Source organism: Coregonus lavaretus (assembly GCF_964263955.1).
Source record: "Coregonus lavaretus genome assembly, chromosome: 26".
Taxonomy (NCBI): Eukaryota; Metazoa; Chordata; class Actinopteri; order Salmoniformes; family Salmonidae; genus Coregonus; species Coregonus lavaretus.
The window spans coordinates 7,322,334-7,345,843 of record NC_140013.1 but is presented as its reverse complement, the minus strand read 5'-3'; the positions used below and the strand labels follow the sequence as shown (position 1 = coordinate 7,345,843).

Below are 23,510 nucleotides of genomic sequence, written 5' to 3'. Positions count from 1 at the left end.
AATTTGACCTAGATAGTTTGTGTGTATGTATTGATATGTAGGCTACGTGTGCCTTTTTAAAAAATTTATGTAGTTCTGTCCTTGAGCTGTTCTTGTCTATTAATGTTTGTATTATGTCATGTTTCATGTTTTGTGTTGACCCCAGGAAGAGTAGCTGCTGCTTTTGCAACAGCTAATGGGGATCAGAATAAAATACCAAATACCAAATATATTTCAGTCCTCAAGGGACTGGTATGCTGAACCAATCACAGGCATAAGAGCAGTGTAAGAGCTTTAAAAACAAAACAAAAAACGCCTGGAATTTCAGCCTGTTCAGTATGACATCACAATCTGATCTGATTACTCTGACCACTGAATATTACTGTGAAGGGTAAGCGGGTAGGCTCTAGACTCTAGACAATCCTATCCGCAAATCAATGGCTGTGTATGTAAATATAATTACATTTGTATCAACACGGCCACAAAATCAGACTGAGCATTTAAATGGCAAAAGGAGGCTCAGGGAAATAAATTATAAAAATATATGTTGAGTTATTTTCATGCAATAAACACACAGTGATGACACATTCTATAACTGTCAGCTGACAAAGGCTTCTGAGCAGATTCCAAGACAATGGTACAGCGTCATCTAGTGAGGATATGTGAAACTACACCCAGAGCAGAGCATCACATAAGGCCATTTTAGCCTCCACACAACTTTGAAAAGGTGAGGACAACACATATAGTTAAATAGACGACTCTATATGGATAGACACCTGCTTTGGCATGCATGGACATTGCCATTGAGGGCTTCCACCACTTTAAAGTAGTGGGTGGGACTTCCTATGTGTTAAGGAAGAATCACATTAATTCCACCTGGGTCATCAACCATTGAATTATACTCATGAGCAAACACTAGGTGGCAGTAAAAAATAAAGATGTTTTATTGTTTATTATTACACCTTGTTGGCTCGGGTATTCGAACCAGCGATCTGTCAGTTATTAGGTTCCCTTTGATCTGCTGTAGTTGTAAGCATGTCATGTGAACAGAGGCTATTCTCTTCTACTATCAGTAGGGGAGGCACACTAATGCAACAAACCAATACCTTGTAAATTCACTGAACAAGCTTTAAGAACAAGTTTGCTCCAAAATATCACCACAGATTATATTGAATTTCTTACACTAGCACAGTAATGTAATATCTCTACATAAATTGTAGTTTACTCCCCTTACACAGGCACCCTGCCTAGTCATGATCATGTGTTATATACAACCGCCAGACTATATTTAGACAACCATAGGCAGTTGAAGTACAGTAAAGGGGGTCATAATCTACCAGCTGAGCGAGGTCCTCAGGTTCCTAATTTATGTACCTGAGCTACTTACTGTACTATAACAAAATTATCCATCACATCCAACCGGCCCAAGATATGATTGATCTCATTGGCTGTCCCTGCCTGTCACCGCAGAGGCATGTGTGGGTTGGATTTGGAGGCATTTGGAGTTAAAGGGGTGAGATGTCATGAACCAGATTACCAGAGGCTCCTGTGGCAATCCCATAAACCACCAAATATAGCCTTGTGCAGCCAGGGATAGCTCCTTTTACAGAGGCCTCCTCTGACCCAATCTCAGAGGGTGTCTTGTAAAGGACATTATGAAGACTGCAAAGAGACTGGCAGCCAGAGATACACACACTAACTGAACAGAGTTGAAGTTCCATCCACACTCCAAATAACTGCCATCAGTACATGCTAAAGTTAGCTTATGGCAGTGCATTTCTTTTGTACAAAAAAAGTTTGCAATAGAAATTGCATATAAAGTATTACGCAAGACAAGGAGACACTCATATAGTGAAGTACAGTCAATTTATTTATTCATGGAAAACATTAATATTTCATATCTTTAAATTTGTATGCTACCTCCAGAGGTTTAACAGTCCTTAACCATGTGTCTTTTCCAACCTTTGAATCAAAATTAACAAACCAGTAAAAGCTAGCCAGAAACTGTTTTAGTCCCGAATGTGTCTTTTAAGCAACGATTCAGTACCTCTGCTAGCATTCCTGTCATTCAACCCTAAATAATACATTTTTAAACCCCTCATTTATACCAGTCTGAAATATTAATTTTTTCAACTCACTGACAAAAATAAATATATTAGTGAATATATACTTTGTTCAGCAGAACAGCAAGCGGAGCACGGATAAAAGATGTGAACACTTGACGACAACATGAGGATCTGACAAATCCACAGGAGCAAGAGACAAAATGAGTTGTTCTAGCAGCAGCAACATTGTCTTTTTTACAGAACCTTTTCAAATATACGGTTTACACCAAAGTGCAAATAGGTACGTACTGTATATAGTTTATACTGTATATTCATAATATGTTCTAATTTAATAATTGCTCTTGCAAGAAGGTTGAGGCTTTAGAGTATTATGGCACATTTAAAAACCAAGGATAAAACATCTCAGGTCATACTAGATCAACAATAGGTCATGCAAAGTTTACGATGCACTAATATATATTTGTGACCAAATTGTTTAATTAATGTATACATTAATATTTGATAACACATTTAAAAAGTATAACATTTATATTTGTATCAGGATATATGTTAGCAGATAAAATATCTTTACAGCAATGCTCTCAAAGTGTGTTACCATAATCAACATCCTGAAACTGTACATCAACGTACTCCTATGCCATAGGTCAGTGGTGCTGGGAAATTAAAAGCCTTGTTTGAGAACGAAAGACAACAGCCTGCCCAAACAATGAAAAAAAGAAGACTTAAAACCAACCAGCCAGTGATATTCTAACAACTTCACACATCCCCTTAGGGATGGGAGAAGTCTCTCCTCAACCTAGCACCAATGCAACCTCTTCCACTGTAATTCTTGCACCAACCGTTAGTGACATTATTTATTTATTTATATGTGTATATATTTATATTACACACACACACGCATACATACATACATACACACACACACCGAGTGTACAAAACATTAGGGACACCTGCTCTTTCCATAATATAGACTGACCAGGTAAAAGCTATGATCGCTTATTGATGGAACTTGTTAAAGGGGAGGAGACAGGTTAAAGAACCATTTTTAAGCCTTGAGACAATTGAGACATGGCTTGTGTGTGCCATTCAGAGGTTAAATGGGAAAGACAAAAGATTCAAGTGCCTTTGAACAGGGCATGGTAGTATGTGCCAGGCGCACTGGTTTGAGTGTGTCAAGAACTGCAACACTGCTGGGTTTTTCACACACAACAGTTTCCTGTGTGTGTATCAAAAACGGTCCACCACCCAAAGGACATCCATCCAACTTGACAACTGTGGGACGCATTGGAGTCAACATGGGCCAGCATCCCTGTGGAATGCTTTCGACACCTTGTAGAGTCCATGCCCGGACAAATTGAGGCTGTTCTGAGGGCAAAATGCAACTCAATATTAGGAATGTGTTCCTAATGTTCTGTACGCTCAGTGTATAGCTATATATTTATGTATATACATCCAGTGTATAGCTATATATTTGTATATACCTCCAGTGTGTATACAATCCACAATCTCTGATGGAATCAGAACCACCTTGTTGTGACATGAAACTGTCTCAGAAGGGGTGCATGCAAGAAGGCAGTTACCCAATTCAATATTAGAAATCAGCACTGCGATTTGTGAGTGCGCAGTTAGCATAAATTGTTTTCAGGGTGGAAAAACACTCAAAATAGTAAGCTTCTCTCTATGAGAAAAAGACAGCCATCTCTGGCATGGATTCCTATCCCTCTGCCTCGTCCATGTTGCCCTTTCCTCAAATTTAGTCGGCATCTGGGAGCCTCCCAAGGATCTTACTCCGGAGTAAGGGTCTCATGCCTCGTTAAAGCTTAGTCCATTAACTTCTGTTAGGGATTCATCTGCAGTTGCTCTTAAAACAGATACCCTAGAAGTAGTTGGATTATTTTGATTAAAGAATTTTATACATTTAATCATTTTTTTAGTTGTACATTTTGGCTTGATTATTGGTTTGTTTTCTTAAAGACAGAGTGATCTTAGGAGGACAAGCAATGTAAGAGAGAGAAATGTGTGAGAGCACAGTCCACTTCACTTGGCTGTCATCATCTGCACAAACTCTGCAAGGAAGAACAAAACAGGGAGAAAGAAATTAGAAGAAATCCACAAGAATAAAGAGCATTCTGTTAACAATGATAACATCACAAGGCATACTAATAAGATTGGAACAGAGTAACATGAGGAATCAATATCTTCAATACTATTTTAAATTCAATGAACAGTGATGAATTAAGCTGTGAGTGACTATGTCATGTATAAACCCAGTCCTTTTATGGCCTTTCCTTTTAGCATCAAAGCAAAGAGAAGTAAGGCACACAAAACCAGTTTGTCTCTCACCAAGGACTAGAGGAAAGCCTGAAGCATCGCTTCACAGTGTAAATACAGGCCTTGTCCTGGCATAACTGACATGGGCAACGGTGGAAAGACACTGACTTCAGTAAACTCACAGTAGATATGAGAGGAGAAGCAGGAAGAGGGAGGAAAAAGGAGGACGAGGAGGAGAGAGAAGAATGCCCGGTTTTAAGAGAATCCTTAGCCCTTACTTACACCTCTGATTTTTGCAGATCGGAAGGTACCAGGGAAGTCTAAGAAATACGGTGATAGCTCCACCTTGGCTCGCAATGGGCTTACTAAGGGGAGCTTCCACCATTTTGATTCCACCTATCCGTTTCCTTTATATCTGCAAACACACGTGTGGGAGAGCGGAAGGACGTTGAGCTCACCCTCATAGTTGACCTGTCCGTCTCCGTCAATGTCGGCCTCGCGGATCATCTCGTCCACCTCCTCGTCTGTGAGCTTCTCCCCGAGGTTGGTCATGACGTGCCGCAGCTCTGCCGCGCTGATGTAGCCGTTCCCATCCTACAGGGAGAACAGGCTCATTCAATATGTAAAGAGAGAAGGTTCTACATACAGTACTTTAACCGGTCAGAATGAGATCAGGTCTAAACAAGAGTTTTCTATCTGAACGATCAGTGACATCTCCCTCTCCTGATTACAGCCCGGGCATATCTGGTCTGCTGGCACATGAACATGGTCCCTGGCTGCCCCATCTATGTGACAGCCAGAGATATGCATGGCTCTGGTCCGTCTGCTCACCCAGCCCCAGCCTGGCGTTATCTCTGGCTCTAGCTCGCCAATAAACAGAGCTGGGGGATGCTGACACAGACTGGCGTCCTAGCAGACTGGCACCGTAGCAGTAACCAAGCTTCTTCAGGACAGTTGCACAAACGTCCCACAGAAACAAACTTACACAAATCACACCACTCACAACGATCCGTCAAAGAGGCTGCAAACAAACAACAGCAATACACACAATTTACGTGCACACACATTCCCTAAATCACATGGCTCTGTTCCAGGCTGCATGAAGCAATAGGCAATATAAGCCCAGCCAATGAGCTCTCCCTGTTATCTTGTGACCTAGATTTCTGCACTGCAATAAGCCCCTATCCTGCCTGCGGGTAATGTTATACTCCACTGCCTGTCAGTGACATTAGACATATCCATGATGACAAACACTGGATTACACAACATCAGGATTGCAGAGACACGCACACTAGCAGTGGCGCCGTAGTCCATCACACTTTCAACATCACATTCTTAGAACATGAAGTGTTGGGGTTTTTTTTCTATCACTTTGGTGCAATTTTCACAAGTATGTGGTACATTTTCACAACTCTTAAGCACATAAATGGCTCATGTCTCAAAACAATAAGCACATTTCCAATTGACTGAGTACAACAATCAAAGGAGATGGTGTTGAGTGTGCGTACCTTATCAAAGACTCTGAAGGCTTCTCTGATCTCCTCCTCGCTGTCTGTGTCCTTCATCTTCCTTGCCATCATTGTCAGGAACTCTGGGAAATCGATCGTCCCGTTACCTAAGGACAAACAGCACCGTCTTTATTTTACGTTTGTGCACACACACACACACACACACACAAAGACTTGTTTTATTTCAGAATGAGCAGTGTTCAAATGTTGTTGGTACATTTTGGAATAAGCCCAAAGAGAGAGAGATATCATCTTTGCATCTGAGTGCATGGGCAGCACCACTGTGGCAATTTCCATTTTTAAGTAGTCCATTATTATTATTATTCTTGTTGGCAAACAAACTGAAAGGGTGCAAACTACCACCTAGTGTGTTGTTTGAACAGATATAAAGCCATGATTGGCGATTTACTGCCACCTACAGTTATGGAATGTTTGCTCACGAGTATAATTCATTGGCTGATCCCTGGTGATGACCCGGATGGAATCATGTGATCCTTCCTTAACCCATAGGAAGTCCCACCCAGTTGACTACTTTAAAATGGTGGAAGCCCTCAATGGCAAGAGAGAGCAATTGAAATGGCGTCTTTTTGTAGGCACTAACTCCGCCATGGCTCATTGGCCAAAGCCTATGGGGAAATTAATGGGTGTTTTGGAGGGTTTCTGGATAAACACCATAAATAAGGTATGTGGTAAACACAGCCTTAGGAGATCTTACATGCTTCATCAGCTAATGTCACTTTCTGTGAATTTTGACGCATTTATGAAATCAAAACAAGCACACAGGCTTCATAATGTATAAATGGTCATGTTAACTGACTGATATTATCTTATAGAACAAAACGCATAAGATCTCCTAAGCCCGTGTTAACCTCAGCCCTTATTATCGGCAAAACCACATTAATTTCCCCCATACGAATGGCTGAACGAACCAAAGGTAACTCATTTCCGGTTTGAGGACTACAACCTGGCGAGCTCTATGTCCATGACAAAAACAGGTTTTATCCATCTAGGGTCCTCCAACTCTACGGGCGAGCCTCTGTTGTGGGTGGAAACCTTATATTTGAAATGTGATCCACCTTGAAACCAGAGCCATGGTGCCATCCAGGTGAGGTGGCAGGTAGCCTAGCGGTTAAGAGCATTGGGCCAGTAATTATGCAGTGTTTGTGTGTCACCATTCATCCACCATGTGAATCATGTACAAGGGTCAGCCTTGTTGCGTTCTGACCATACGCGTGCGTGCGTGTCAGCACGTGTGAATGAGTACGTCAGTGTGTGTGTGTGTCATTGTACACATCTCTCTAATCTTACCATCAGCGTCTACCTCGTTGATCATGTCCTGTAGTTCTGCCTCAGTAGGGTTCTGTCCCAGAGAGCGCATGACAGTGCCCAGCTCCTTGGTGGTGATGGTGCCATCGCCGTCCTTGTCGAACAGTGAGAACGCCTCCTTGAACTCTGATTACGCAAACAGGGAACAGTGTGGGATTCGTGGAAATGCCTATATTGGGTATGTCAATAGTCTAAATGGTCTTCCTATCCTTGTCTCCTTTCCTTCATCTGCACTGATGTGAGAGAACTGGACAGGTAAGGGCAAATTTCCAGGATGCGTTCAACATATTGATTTCACCCAATTGTTTAGATCTGTGCAGATGAAGAAAACTCTTACAAATACTAAGAATGGTTAGTACAAGATTAGCAGCAGTTGTACAAACTAACAGGCAGAGTAGCCTAAATGTTGGTCACTACCATGAGGAGCCATGAGTCTAAGCACCCACATTATCTGCCAACCGACATGAACTCCGTCACTTCTACTAACTGGGATTAGATTGAAGAGCTTTGATTGGACAGAACCTCACCTTTCAGGGTTAGTACTCACCAGCAATCTGCTCCTCAGTCAGTTGGTCAGCCTGTGAAGACGAGAGGAAGCAAGCGTGAGAGTTGTCCATTGCCATAATATAGCCTAATTGAGGTAAATTAAGCAACAATCACCTAATGGCTGCTCTTTTACTCCTGTGTGTAACCACACCTGCTCCATTGGATTCGCATGAGACCAGATGAGTTGACATGGCAGTGATACTCTCATCCCTATAACCTCAGTGCTCACAGGAGTAGGATAACGTTGTTCCTACACACTGACCACATTTACATGCACACCGATATCCCATTATTATTCGGATTACTCAAGTATTCTTTTTTTGAGTTGACGCATATAAACATATCCGGTTTACAATAACCCGAAAAAGCTTGTATCCTGGTTATGAGAAACCCAGATAGGCTGCCTGGGATATGCTGATTTTAGACGGGATACTGTGACAAGTAAACATCTTATCCCATTTACTGTTGTTTTTCGCGGTCTGCACAGGCTCAGTTTTGTATATCATGGGTGTTGAGTGATGTTTTCATCTGACTGTCAAACAAATCACTTCAAAAAGGTAGGCTACCTGCGCAGTTCGATCCACCATAATTTATTTTGCTGATATTCTGTATTGGACCACATAGCCTACTGGCTACTTTCACCCCTACATTTCTGCTTATAATTTCTGACATTTGGTAAGCCATATTATCATTTCCAACATTTGGTAGGCCATTTGTTTGTCAACTATAGTTAGATACATGCAGCTTCTGTTCTGTCATAGCCTAACTTCTTGCCCAGAAGACTAAATACTCACCAGAATAATGTCTTACATCGATAGAATGAATGCATTAGTAATCTAGTTAACACCGGTAAAGTTGTCTGTTTCGTTTAGGGACCAGGACACAACGCAATAACTCCAAAATAGTGGAAAGACTGGTCCTGTGCAAAATGTAAATCAGTTTGACCCGGTTTTAAGGAAATGAAAAGCTGAGAAATCTATTAGTCTTCAGTTCATCTTGGGTGCATACTTTATGAGAGGTTCTAGGCCTACAGTCAGTGTTCATATTTCAGTTACTATTCCAATTAACCCATATTAACTTCAAATTAGGAATATTTGGACACACCTACTCACTCAAGGATTTTTCTTTATTTTTACTATTTTCTACATTGTAGAATAATAGTGAAGACATCAAAACTATGAAATAACACATATGGAATTATGTAGTAAACAAAAAAGTGTTAAACAGATTCTTCAAATAGCCACCCTTTGCTTTGATGACAGCGTGGCATTCTCTCAACCAGCTTCATGAGAAGGTCACCTAGAATGCAATTCAATTAACAGGTGTGCCTTCTTAAAAGTTAATTTCTGGAATTTCTTTCCTTCTTAATGCGTTTGAGCCAATCAGTTGTGTTGTGACAAGGTGGGGGGGGGGGGGCGCTATGGCTGCCACAGCATTCTACAGTGATATGCCATCCCATGTGGTTTGGAAACCACAGTCCGTCATTACTTTAAGACATGAAGGTCAGTCAATACAGAAAATGTCAAGAACTTTGAAAGTTTCTTCAAGTGCAGTCGCAAAAACCATCAAGCGCTATGATGAAACTGGCTCTCATGAGGACCACCACAGGAATGGAAGATCCAGAGTTACCTCTGCTGCAGAGGATAAGTTCATTAGAGTTACCAGCCTCAGAAATTGCAGCCCAAATAAATGCTTCACTGAGTTCAAGTAACAGACATCTCAACATCAACTGTTCAGAGGGGACTGTGTGAATCAGGCCTTCATGGTCGAATTGCTGCATAGAAACCACTACTAAAGGACACCAACAAGAAGAGACCTGTTTGGGCCAAGAAACACAAGCAATGGACATTAGACCAGTGGAAATGTGTCCTTTGGGTGAGATTTTTGGTTCCAACCACTGTGTCTTTGTGAGACGCAGTTTGGGTGAACGGATGATCTCTGCATGTGTATTTCCCACCGTAAAGCATGGAGGAGGTGGTGTTATGGTGTGGCGGTAATTTGCTCGTGACACCGTCTGTGATATATTTAGAAATCAAGGCAAACTTAACAGGCATGGCTGCCACAGCATTCTACAGTAATATGCCATCCCATGTGGTTTGGACTTAGTGGGACTATCATTTGTTTTTCAACAGCCCAATGACCTCCAGGCTGTGTAAGGGCGATTTTACCAAGAAGGAGAGTGATTGAGCTGCAGATGACCTGGCCTCCATAATCATTACACTGAGGCCTGTACTCTGGAGCGGGATCGATTTGGAGGTGGAGGGTCCGTCATGGTCTGGGGCGGTGTGTCACAGCATCATCGGCCTGAGCTTGTTGTCATTGTAGGCAATCTCAACGCTGTGCATTACAGGGAAGACATCCTCCTCCCTCATGTGGTACCCTTCCTGCAGGCTCATCCTGACATGACCCTCCAGCATGACAATGCCACCAGCCATACTGCTCGTTCTGTGCATGATTTCCTGCAAGACAGGAATGTCAGTGTTCTGCCATGGCCAGCGAAGAGCCCGGATCTCAATCCCATTGAGCACGTCTGGGACCTGTTGGATCGGAGGGTGAGGGCTAGGGCCATTCCCCCCAGAAATGTCTGGGAACTCGCAGGTGCCTTGGTGGAAGAGTGGGGCAACATCTCACAGCAAGAACTGGCAAATCTGGTAGTCCATGAGGAGGAGATGCACTGCAGTACTTAATGCAGCTGGTGGCCACACCAGATACTGACTGTTACTTTTGATTTTGACCCCCCCCCCTTTGTTCAGGGACATATTATTCCATTTCTGTTAGTCACATGTCTGTGGAACTTGTTCAGTTTATGTCTCAGTTGTTGAATCTTATGTTCATACAAATATTTACACATGTTAAGTTTGCTGAAAATAAACGCAGTTGACAGTGAGAGGACGTTTCTTTTTTTGCTGAGTTATATATATAAATAAAATGGTGTAAGAAACTAGGCGACCGTGTCTGTCGGCGCCTTCTCCATTTCCACCAGGAGAATGCTCTGAGGCTTTATTCTCCCTCCCATCAGTTGAGGACGAGGTCTTATCAGGCCTGTCTGAGTCAGTCAGCCAGCACACTTTGGGCTGAGGAAGTGTGATGAGGGATGGGTATAAATACACCTCAGTACGGCTGCTATAATTAGAGCGGCACGAACAGGGTCGCCAATGTAGCACACTGACTATTACGATCTCTGTTACTTTTTGTGGGTCTTCAGACTTGTTGTCATAAGTATTGCTTGAGAGTGAGTGTGCACACCTGTGAAAGTGTGCATGTCCCCTGGAAAATACCAAGGGAACAGGTTTGTGTGCACGTAACCGACAGAAAGCAAGGGGCACACGGACATATCAACGCATGTTCATTACAGTTAAAGGAAAATTCCACCCAAAAACTATTTTTGAATTTGTTTAATTAGTCCATTGTTGACAGTCTCAAAATGTTTTGCTTGTCAGCACTCAAGTTATCAAAATACGGAAATCATCCCCATATGATGCATTTTGCATCATATGATTCTGCGTTTTGCACATGTTCATTACAGTTAAGAAATAATTTAGCCCAAGACATGTGCTCTGCTCTATCTCAGTGAGTCATCAGGAGGAGAGGAAGAAGGAAAGGGCAGCAAGCAGATTGCTGCATATTCTGTCCACGCAGCGGGTTGAGGAAGCAAGCAGTGGTTCAGGAGGATTCAGTTAGTGCCTGGGTTTTAGCATTTACAAGGCAGTGTCAAGCACCAAATGTCTCAGGAAAACAGTGTTGCCTTTGAGCAGTATTGAGATCCCATGTGCCATGCTGTACAGTCCTGGTTAAAGGCTGTTAATATCGTATTCACTGTGAGGTGGTAAAGTAGTGCATTCTCGTTTTTTTGGGCAGATGGCAAGATCTTTAACAGATGTTCAATTGCGTCTTATCCTTTGGCGCAAAACAAACTACCATGAATAATACAGACTTAGCACCAAGGACTCACTTTCATCCCCCAAAACAGCAATTTAGGGGGATAAAGCGGAGCGATTTAGGGGGATAGCGCGGAGCACATGCCTTCGTTTGTCACGCAGGGTCTTTTAGTCTCATTTCCAATTTTTGCAAAGCATGCACTGCGGATCCCGTGTCAGTATACTGCACCAACCATGTGGTTCAATGCAGTGGGAGGAAGGAGGGGTGGTAACGAAGATCATCCACGAACACCAGACTGCGGATCAACGTGGTGCAATACACAACAGCACCATGAGGAAAGCCTCAAATGTCGCGTGGTTATTGAAATCTCAATTTGCGCAACAACACGATGCACAACAAGTATTACTAGCTAGATCATATTGCGAGCTAACTATGTAATTGAAAACATGACAGACACACAAGTTCGCTTGCTCCGCATACGCTATCAGTTGCCTTGGCACGGTACAATCTGGGCATTGTTCATTGCAAAATACAAAACAACTGGCTCAAGTCTACATAACTTTTTCACCAGATAAATTAGCTCATTTAAATGGCTAGCTAACCAGCCAACTAATACTATCGAGTAAGTTCATTCAATATGCAGTGTTTGGTTATTATTACATCAAACATCGCTATGCTTCTGTCTTAACCACAACGCCCACTCACAAGTACCCAAACGTTAGCTAGCTATCTCCGATACGAATGAAACCAATGAATGACCTTAGCTAGCTAGCCGTATGTAAAATTAGCCATGGCTAACGTTGATCAGATAGTCATGCCACGTACGCGTTGCCTTGGCAAACAATACGTGCCCACAATCAAGCATTTCCTTATTGTCCGTCATCCACTGAGTCCTTATGAGGTTTTCCAACTGCCATTGATTGGTTATTGCAATTCAACGCCAACAGCCCGGCGGTGATATCAACAGTTGAGCTGCCAGACCGACAAACTTTGTCACAGTCACACCTTATTTAGCTAGTTAGTTTACGGACAGATATCTAGTTTTAACTACATAGACGTTGCTCGTACCCAATACGAATTCATGTTAGCTAGATAACTAGCTAGCTACACGACAAGCTAGCGAATTTATATGACAGTCAGGTAACGGTAGCTAGCTGTCTACAGCATACGCTTGGCTTTGTGGCATGATGTCTGTGGTTGAATGAGTGTAAATTAGCTAGCTAGAAAAAAGGTGGCTATACTCACCATTTTATTATGTTAGGTCTTCGAACTTGGAAAATATGAATTACTAAATAGTCACTGTTCCCCCTCGTGACTGGCAAAATAACTGTAGTCAACGTATGTATCGTTGTTTAGTGCTGGAAAATTATTCGATAGACGTATAGCTTCAGTCCCTTCTCTGCGAAGTTGACCAGGAACACTAGAGACCGCGTCACTGCCGATGTGGCCTCATTTGCACTGTATCACTCCGCGAAGTGACATCTTTCGCCCCCCCACGAACCTGCCAATCTTAAAACTGCACACCACAAATGCGTCAGAATATAATAATTTATTCACCTTGTATTGACCACTGCACTCACTGAAATTGCCTAGAACGTCCCCTGTTCCTAATAAAAAAGAAAGTAATTGTACTATTTGCACGATTCGCGCAGAGATACTGCAGGATTCTGTTCAAGCTTCTTGCGCTACTCGTGCATTGATGAGAAGCAGACACGCCCATTATTTCAGTCTATCGAAGCGGTGAACAATAGCCAATATTTGAAATGGATATACTGTACATTGTCAATTTGATCGCTATTATTTTTGATCAAGTATGACCACATTGGTGTAATGAGAAGAGCTTCAACTTGGTCAATGTAACGCATATCCTTATTGATCCAGAGACACGGGTATAAAGGTACCCGGTTTTGTAATTGGCTGGTTGTAAACTGCATTGCGCCAAATTTGATCTATCCATTGCAGAACTAATGACTTTTTAATTTTCTGTTGTATAAATCGTTCGCTGTGTGCTATTATAGGTTATGAATATGCTGATTTCAAATATGACTAATTGGTCAATATGTAAACCGTTGCAGTAGGCTAGTAGTCTGACATCATGTAGGCCTATATGATAAGGAAAACAACCCTCTCACACTTCGTAGATATTTATGATGCTGATCATATTTTTCACCTCAATACTAATGACATTCAAATGGAACCATGGCATGGGTCTATAATAACTGCTCATTTGTGTACATAAAAGTAGAGATATATCAATAATTCTTAATTGCGTTTGTGTGCCATATTCCAATATTCAGTCAGACCTAACTAACACTTCTGTTTGTGGATCTTGTATCATAGTCATCGACATAACAGACCCTGGACCAGTGGCGGCTCCTGAAAAAATTCTCAGGAGGGGCAATTTTTCTGATGATTTAGGTGACCTACACACATTTTAAAAAAGATATGTCCAGCAACAACATGAAGACAGGGGCAGCATATAAGTCAATACCAGAAGCATTTATTGACTGATCTGGGGAGATGGATTCCAGTTTCTGTGACAGATTATAAATAATCTCTGATGCCTTTGTTATATTAGCTTTTGGTTGAATGTACTGTCGTAGTAAATATATAATGTTATAGCTTGGTCTGACTAAAATCTTGTGCATGACCCATTTTGTGTTGGGCGTTTGTTTTCAATCAATGCTGTTCCTATCCTATAACAATGGACAAAAGAGTCCTATCTTGTCAGCCTTGTCAGCAGGTGGCCAAGGACAACACCCACGCCATAGGTCTCTCAGTTCTTCCAACTCACGAGTTCTTGCTCTGAGGACACACACACACACACACACACACACACACATCATCACTGATAACACACACACACACACACATCATCACTGTTAAACACACACACACACACACACAAAAATCCCCTCTCTTTAGGCTGAACATTTGAAGACAGAGAACCCGACTCAGAGCCAATGCAACAGTGGAGGGGACCTCGCCCAACTCATCAGGACCAATCAGAAGATCAGAACTACTAGATTCAACCTACATCATTTATTGTATAAAATGTCTGCACACAATGTTTTCGGGGCTCTCTTCAGATAGCTCCCTAAGAGTTTGACGAACGGGTCCGTGCACGCGATTCCAGATATCTTTACCTCTGAATAAACTGCCTTTATTATACCATATCCACCCTGTCCAAAGTCTCTACTTGGTCTCAGTTCTCCAGTAAACTTGTGATTATCAACAGTACACAACGGTAACAAACAATTGGGGGAACTCACGGGGCAGATAGTAAGGTCGCAGTGACACAGAAAGCAGTTCAATGTCGGGGGTACAGAGTCGCTCTCTTACCAGGATCGCGGTCCGCTCTGACCAGGGTGAAGCCGGCCGGCTCCACTTCTCTGTCCGGGACTCTGTCATCCAGCCAAGTCTCCCAGCTGTATTGGATTCCAATGCCAGCAGCGTTTTCATTATTTAGTCCGTTCGTAGCGGGTATGTACACGATCAACAAGATCAGTCCAAAACCCACCACTGGAAATCCATGGTTGGCAGAATGTTTGTAAACTAAGTCTACAAATTAAAAACATAAAATAACGCCACACTGCAGGTCTCAACAGAGACGCTGCTAGCCGCTATTTTCTTAGTTACGTTCATGGTTACGTCACGTATGACGAAAGCGCGTAAGTGCAAGCCCACAGACACCCATAGAGAATGTATTGAAAGCTTTGAAATTTGAAAAAAATAGATTTTACATGACAGGCTATGAGAGACTTCTGGGCGATTTTCAACCTGACTGAAATCGCCCCAAAAACGGGCGGGGCCATTTGAAGCACGACTTTAGCCTGATTTGACATTTAGTGGCAGTCAGATCAGATTAGAACACTGATAACTACTGTTGCCGTGATATAATTGATTAGAAAAAAATCCCTTCCTTTTCCCGTTTGGCAGTGCGTCGCCCATATCGCCCTATTGAACAGGCCGTCCCTGCCCTGGACCAGTTATTGAGAGGCAAGGAGGAGGAAATGTCAGAGGGAATTTGCTGGAGTGTCTAGTCTTTTCTGTCTTTCATTTATTTGCACACAAAAAAAGTCAGGACAACAGTTGGAAAAGGTTGGATCAGTAGAATATGCAGTCCACCCCAAAAAAATCCACATGACTTTATCCCTCTTGTGGAGACAAATTGCATCATGAAACCACAAACAAGGGTACATGGTAAACTCTAAGGACTGCACTACAACCATCATCACAGACCTCTGTAGCTCAATTGGTAGAGCATGGCGCTTGTAATGCCAGGGTAGTGGGTTGGATCCCCGGGACCACCCATACGTAAAAATGTATGCACGCATGACTGTAAGTCGCTTTGGATAAAAGCGTCTGCTAAATGGCATATTATTATTATATTATTATTAATGCACTTTATGGGGAGAGTAAAACTGGTTTTACGATACATTGAGTACATTAAGGATACAGTACCAAAAAAAAAAAGTCAGATGAACAAAAGGTTCCAATAACTTCATTACAAAAAAATATACCTTCAATTATCAGTGTTGTCTATATGCAGGCAAACCATGCCAGATATTTTGTAGCCAGTGTCTCTCCAGTCAGGAGCTGTCGTGCCAGTCATGGTAGTCCGACATGTATAATATCCCCTCCGGGAAGCCTGCATCTGTGTTGCCCCATTTCTCTGGCTTTGGTGGTGCTCAAATCCATGGCACAGGGTTTCCACTGTGGCATCAGCACACAAGCATTTATCCACCAGGTTTAGCAAGAACATGGGCAACAGGCAGCTACACAGATGGATCAGCTGACTCAGGATCCAGTTCAGCCCCTGTTTATGATGACAAAGAGGGCATTGAAGATGGTGTAGGTAGAGCATACCTCCAGGAGCATGAGGAAGCAGTTAGCCACCTGCTAGCCTCCGCTGGGGGCTCCTCCTTAGGACACTTCCTGGCTGCTCACCATGTCCCCCGAAGCCCACCATACTGAAGGCCGCGAAGCAGAAGTACAGGGACTCGATGTAGCTCCAGCCCTCCATGGCTGAGCAGAGAGTGGAAGCACCACAAGCCAACACTAGGGCAGCAGTGAACAGCATGAGAGTGACGGAATACACAGAGGGCCTCCACCCCTATTTCCCACCATCCATGTCTCTTTCCTCTCCTCCACCCTCGGGTTGGTTGCTGTTGCCCCCTAGCCTGATGTTGTGTTCTCCTCCGGTGGCACCATCGCATGAGGAAGCCCAACATGGTGATGACCCTCTCCAGGAAGAGGTTGAAGAAGAGGATGGTGTCAGAGCAGCCCAGCAGGCCGTAGATTACCAGGAGGACATTGCCCTCTGTCCGAGAGAGAAACAGAGAGAGAGAGATAGAGAGACGGAGAGAGAGCGACTGAGAGAGAGAGTTTAATCTGTGAGAGAAATCAAATTTCAGACATGATCTCTGTTATTATACTGTATGTCAGGTCATTTTGATACGATTTTTAAACTTAATCTAAAAAAATCACACTATTCCAATCAGCCGTGTAGAGGCAATTGTTTGAGTAAGAGGTCAAAACATTTCAGGGTTGTGCGATTGTATTTTGTCATCAAACATAAACGTTCACGTGTAAAACTATGTTGAACATGGTACTAATGTATTTGCCTACAAGCATCATCTATCACACCATGAAATGAGCACATACTGGTGGTAAATATGTAGGCTGTTGAAAATGGAAATTGATCCACAGTCGATTGTGTCAACTGCTCCCACCGTTTCTGTGGTGACACAGTGGACAGTGCAATAAGACATTGGTAGTGTGGCTGTAAAATTATGATTGTACCTCTGCAACTAAGGTTTCTAAATGGTCTCTCTCCTTTCATATTTATTTGTTATTTCTACTGTATATAAAATGTTAACTTTATTATTACCTATTGGGGTTTTCACATTTCTATACCTGTTATGTCATGCACATACCCGAGAAGAGACCCTGTAGTCATTACAGTAGATATAACAACACCCACGTCAATCAGTGTAGATGAAGGGGAGGAGACAGGTTAAAGAAGGATTTTTAAGCCTTGAGACAATTGAGACATGGATTGTGAATGTGTGCCATTCAGAGGCTGAATGGGCAAGACAAAATATTTAAGTGCCTTTGAACGGGGTATGGTAGTAGGTGCCAGGCGCACTGTGTTGAGTGTGTTAAGAACTGCAACGCTGCTGGGTTATTCACGCTCAAATAAGTGTCTGCACAGCCGATTGGCAAACGAACTGTAAATTGAGAAATCATGTGACTAAACTGAATAAAAATAAGAATAAACTGTACTATGTAACAAAGATAAATGACATAAAGAATGATAGTAAAAAGCGTTGGAGCACCTTAAATAATATTTTTGGGCAAAAAGGCTAACTAGACTACATCATTCATTGAATCAGATGTTTCATTCATCACAAAACCCACTGATACTACCAACTAATTTAATGATTTGTTCATTGTCACAGATTAGCAAATTTGACATGACATGCCAACAACTAATTCTTAACCTACACATCCATGTATAACTGACCAAATTATGAAAGACAAGCATTGTCATTTTGAATTCCGTAAAGTGACAAGCCACCTGGGTATGACAACTTGGATGGAAAATTACTGAGGATGGTAGTGGATGATAAACATTGTTAGTTGATTCGATAAGTAACAGTCATCATATTAAATGAAAGTCACATCACGACACAGTAGTTCTGTTATCATGCAGATGCCAGCATGGCTGTGGCCTTCCACCCAGCAATGTACAATAGTCAGCCTGTATTTAGATTCTGCAGGAAGGAATGACGCCTTGATTTAAACAGTTGTTAAGCCTTATCCAAAGATCTATCTTTATCTCAAGTAGGAGAGAGAAGCAGCAAGGTTCTTAAATAAATAAATAGTGATGTAGTGTCATGTAGCTTACCAAACACACATAGCAAGTATTGTCAGGATACGGTAGGTATCTATGTAAGTCAGATAAATTAATATTCTTGATATGTTTATCCTTTTAAGTTGTGAATTTCAGTCCATTTATGTGGTGTGTACTGTAAATTGGATGGTAAACATGTCCATTGTACTACAGAGTGTTTCTCAAAGTGCAGCACATTATTACCTTCTGTTCAGATGTTGTCAGCAGTACAACCTGTTGACAGATGCTCCTCCGTCTTTTCTGACAAGTGTGCTTTGTAAAAAAACATACCAATTTCAGAAAAAAGGCTCAAAAACACTGATGCCTTTTTGACCTCTGTGTGTGAAGGAGTACCCTGATTAAAAGCATGGCTCATGGCTAAAAAAATTGCTTGTTCAGGCAACGTAATCTTCTGTCTATGAGGTCATCGCTGATCCAGTCTCTAATTTGTCACGCTGATGGTTATCAACTCCATAATAAGCATTCCCTTTCATTTCTACCTAGAGTGGTCCTCTGTAGCTAAGTTGGTAGAGCATGGCGCTTGCAATGACAAGATAGCAGGTTCGATTCCTGGGACCACCCGTAAGTAAAGTGTATATACAGTATACTGAACAAAAATATAAATGCAAGTTACAGTTCATATAAGGAAATCAGTCAATTGAAATACATTCAGTAGGCCCTAATCTATGGATTTTCTATGACTGGGAATACAGATATACACCTGTTTGTCACAGATACAGTGGGGAGAACAAGTATTTGATACACTGCAGATTTAGCAGGTTTTCCTACTTACAAAGCATGTAGGGGTCTGTAATTTTTATCATAGGTACACTTCAACTGTGAGAGACGGAATCTAAAACAAAAATCCAGAAAATCACATTGTATGATTTTTAAGTAATTAATTTGCATTTTATTGCATGATATAAGTATTTGATACATCAGAAAAGCAGAACTTAATATTTGGTACAGAAACCTTTGTTTGCAATTACAGAGATCATACGTTTCCTGTAGGTCTTGACCAGGTTTGCACACACTGCAGCAGGGATTTTGGCCCACTCCTCCATACAGACCTTCTCCAGATCCTTCAGGTTTCGGGACTGTCTCTGGGCAATACGGACTTTCAGCTCCCTCCAAAGATTTTCTATTGGGTTCAGGTCTGGAGACTGGCTAGGCCACTCCAGGACCTTGAGATGCTTCTTACGGAGCCACTCCTTAGTTGCCCTGGCTGTGTGTTTCGGGTCGTTGTCATGCTGGAAGACCCAGCCACGACCCATCTTCAATGCTCTTACTGAGGGAAGGAGGTTGTTGGCCAAGATCTCGCGATACATGGCCCCATCCATCCTCCCCTTAATACAGTGCAGTCGTGCTGTCCCCTTTGCAGAAAAGCATCCCTAAAGAATTATGTTTCCACCTCCATGCTTCACGGTTGGGATGGTGTTCTTGGGGTTGTACTCATCCTTCTTCTTCCTCCAAACACGGCGAGTGGAGTTTAGACCAAAAAGCTCTATTTTTGTCTCATCAGACCACATGAGCTTCTCCCATTCCTCCTCTGGATCATCCAGATGTTCATTGGCAAACTTCAGACGGGCCTGGACATGCGCTGGCTTGAGCAGGGGGACCTTGCATGCGCTACAGGATTTTAATCCATGACGGCGTAGTGTGTTACAAATGGTTCTCTTTGAGACTGTGGTCCCAGCTCTCTTCAGGTCATTGACCAGGTCCTGCCGTGTAGTTCTGGGCTGATCCCTCACCTTCCTCATGATCATTGATGCCCCACAAGGTGAGATCTTGCATGGAGCCCCAGACCGAGGGTGATTGACCATCCTCTTGAACTTCTTCCATTTTCTAATAATTGCACCAACAGTTGTTGCCTTCTCACCAAGCTGCTTGCCTATTGTCCTGTAGCCCATCCCAGCCTTGTGCAGGTCTACAATTGTATCCCTGATGTCCTTACACAGCTCTCTGGTCTTGGCCATTGTGGAGAGGTTGGAGTCTGTTTGATTGAGTGTGTGGACAGGTGTCTTTTATACAGGTAACGAGTTCAAACAGGTGCAGTTAATACAGGTAATGAGTGGAGAACAGGAGGGCTTCTTAAAGAAAAACTAACAGGTCTGTGAGAGACGGAATTCTTACTGGTTGGTAGGTGATCAAATACTTAAGTCATGCAATAAAATGCAAATTAATTACTTAAAAATCATACAATGTGATTTTCTGGATTTTTGTTTTAGATTCCGTCTCTCACAGTTGAAGTGTACCTATGATAAAAATTACTGTCACGGAATCAGCCGAGGCTGCTCCTCCTCCTTGCTCGGGCAGGTTTCGGCGTTTGTCGTCCCCGGAGAACTAGCTGCCACCGATCTATGTTTCTGTGTTTGACTTGTTTTGTCCTGATTGTGTAGACCTGTTCCCCATTATGTTGTATTGTTTCCCCTATTTAACCCTCTGCCGTGCATTGTGTGTTGTGTGTTATTGGATTCGTCTTCGGCAGTGTTAGTGTGCGGGTTGTTTTCCTCCTTGTATGGAGATGGTTTTCTTCTCTGGTTACTTTCAAGTAAAGTAAGTTTCCAGTAAGCTCTGTGTCCTGCGCTTGACTTCGCCTACCGCATTTCACCGTCGCCATCTGACAGAATAACACACCTTCCGATGGAGTCAGCAGGATCGTCCGCGCTCAGGGGAGCACTGGAGGAGCGTGTAACCCAACAAGAGGCCGTGATCCAGCACCTGGGTACCACCATCCAAGGGGTGATGGACACCTTGAGGCGATGGGAGAGTGGAGGTTTGCCCACACCTCATCCTACGATACCACCACCATCAGCCATACCCATTGGTCCATCTCCGGAGTCCAGTGGGATTCGGCTCTCGCTCCTGAGGGCTTATGATGGCACCGCGGCCGGGTGTCAGGGTTTCCTACTCCAGGTTGAACTCTACCTAGCAACCATTCACCCGGCGCCCTCGGGATATGAGAGCGTGTCCGCCCTCATCTCCTGTCTGTCCGGCAAGGCGCTGGAATGGGCCAACGCCGAATGGGGTGGGATAGACGCCGCTACGGTCAGCTATGCGGAGTTCACCCGCCGCTTCCGGGCAGTATTCGATCATTCCCCAGAGGGTAAAGCGGCGGGTGAGCGTCTATTCCACCATAGACAGGGGAGGAGGAGCGCGCAGGAGTTCGCGCTGGACTTCCGGACGCTAGCAGCCAACACGGGAGGGAATGAGAGGGCCCTCATCGACCACTACAGATGCAGCCTGAGGGAGGACGTGCGTCGGGAATTAGCCTGCAGGGACACCAACCTCAGCTTTGACCAACTGGTGGACATGTCGATTCGCCTGGATACCCTGTTGGCTACCCGCGGACGTCCGGATTCGGGGCCGTCCATTCCATCCCCCAGCACTTCCGAGCCGACCCCTATGGAGCTCGGGGGTGCTGGTGCTAGGGAGACCAGGAGGGAGGCCGTCCCCTGCACCAACTGTGGCCGCAGAGGACACACTGCTGGTCAGTGCTGGGGAGGGTCTCCTAGGAATCGAGGCAGTGGGCGATGCACTGATGAGTCATTCCAGGTGAGTAGGCACCCAACTCACCCAGAGCTCTCTGCTGATCATATGTGTATTAAAGTGGTGTTTCCCGAGGTTTCTCCTCACTCCCAGCATAAGGCGCTAGTAGATTCAGGCGCAGCTGGGAATTTCATTGATCGCCAGTTCACCTATAAGTTAGGGATTCCTATCGTACCTGTTGATGAGCCCTTCCCCATTCATGCCCTAGATAGCCGCCCGTTGGGGTCTGGGTTGATTAGGGAGGTCACGGCGCCTCTCCGGATGAAAACGCAGGAGGGTCATGAGGAGATAGTACGTTTGTATTTGATTGATTCTCCTGCGTTTCCCGTGGTATTGGGGCTTCCCTGGTTAACAGCTCATGACCTCAACATTTCATGGCAGCAGAGAGCTCTCCAGGGATGGTCTGATCAGTGTACTGGGCGGTGTGTAGGCGTTTCCGTAGGGGCAACGACGGTGGAAAGCCCGAACCAAGTTCCCGCCTTGCATATTCCACCTGAGTATGCCGATTTGGCTCTCGCCTTCAGTAAAAAGAAGGCGACTCAATTACCACCTCATCGACAGGGGGATTGTGCGATAGACCTCCAGGTAGGCGCTGCGCTTCCACGTAGTCACGTGTATCCTCTGTCTCAGGAGGAGACGGCCGCTATGGAAACCTACGTCACCGAATCTTTGAGACAGGGTTACATACGGCCGTCTACTTCCCCTGCTTCCTCAAGTTTATTTTTTGTGAAGAAGAAGGATGAGGGTTTACGCCCGTGTATTGATTACCGTGGTCTAAATCAGATCACCATCAAATACAGCTATCCTCTCCCTCTGATTGCTAGTACAACCTGGTGCGCATTAGGGAGGGAGATGAGTGGAAGACAGCATTTAGTACCACGTCGGGTCACTATGAGTACCTCGTCATGCCATACGGGTTAATGAATGCTCCTTCAGTCTTCCAATCATTTGTGGACGAGATTTTCCGGAACTTGCATGGACAGGGTGTTGTGGTATATATTGATGACATTCTAATATATTCCGCTACACGAGCCGAGCATGTGTCCCTGGTGCGTCGAGTGCTTGGTAGACTGTTGGAGCATGACCTGTATGCGAAGGCGGAGAAATGTCTGTTCTTCCAGGAGTCCATCTCCTTTCTGGGACATCGGTTGTACGCGTCAGGGGTAGAGATGGAGATTGACCGCGTTTCTGCCGTGCGTAATTGGCAGACTCCCACCACGGTAAAGGAGGTGCAGCGCTTCTTGGGTTTTGCCAATTACTACCGGAGGTTTATCCGGGGCTTTGGACAGGTAGCAGCTCCCATTACCTCTCTGCTAAAGGGGGGTCCGGTGCGCCTGCAGTGGTCAGCTGAGGCGGACAGGGCGTTTAAACGTCTGAAGGACCTGTTTACCTCGGCTCCGGTGCTGGCGCATCCGGATCCCTCTTTGGCATTCCAGGTGGAGGTGGATGCTTCCGAGGCTGGGATCGGCGCTGTGCTGTCTCAGCGCT

The 23,510-nt window shown here is 43.8% G+C and overlaps 1 protein-coding gene across 1 annotated transcript; it reads right to left on the bottom strand.

Annotated features, from left to right (window-relative positions):
* Positions 1–1,826: 1,826 nt before the first annotated feature.
* On the bottom strand, positions 1,827–13,035 carry LOC311101409 (calmodulin-1). The gene is made up of 6 exons (XM_084142541.1): positions 12,821–13,035; positions 7,698–7,728; positions 7,133–7,276; positions 5,825–5,931; positions 4,775–4,910; positions 1,827–4,111 (listed from the first exon to the last, which is right to left on the bottom strand). The coding sequence occupies exons 1-6, from the start codon at positions 12,821–12,823 to the stop codon at positions 4,083–4,085; spliced, it is 450 nt and encodes a 149-aa protein (XP_083998667.1). The 5' UTR covers positions 12,824–13,035; the 3' UTR covers positions 1,827–4,082.
* Positions 13,036–23,510: the final 10,475 nt, after the last annotated feature.

Bases quoted from the DNA above. Each gene is read 5' to 3' on its own strand.
- LOC311101409 (XM_084142541.1), bottom strand. The intron at 7,277-7,697 runs GTGAGTACTAAC...TTGCGTAATCAG, and splicing joins GACTGAGGAGCAGATTGCTG to AGTTCAAGGAGGCGTTCTCA. The intron at 5,932-7,132 runs GTAAGATTAGAG...GTTTGTCCTTAG, and splicing joins CAACGAGGTAGACGCTGATG to GTAACGGGACGATCGATTTC.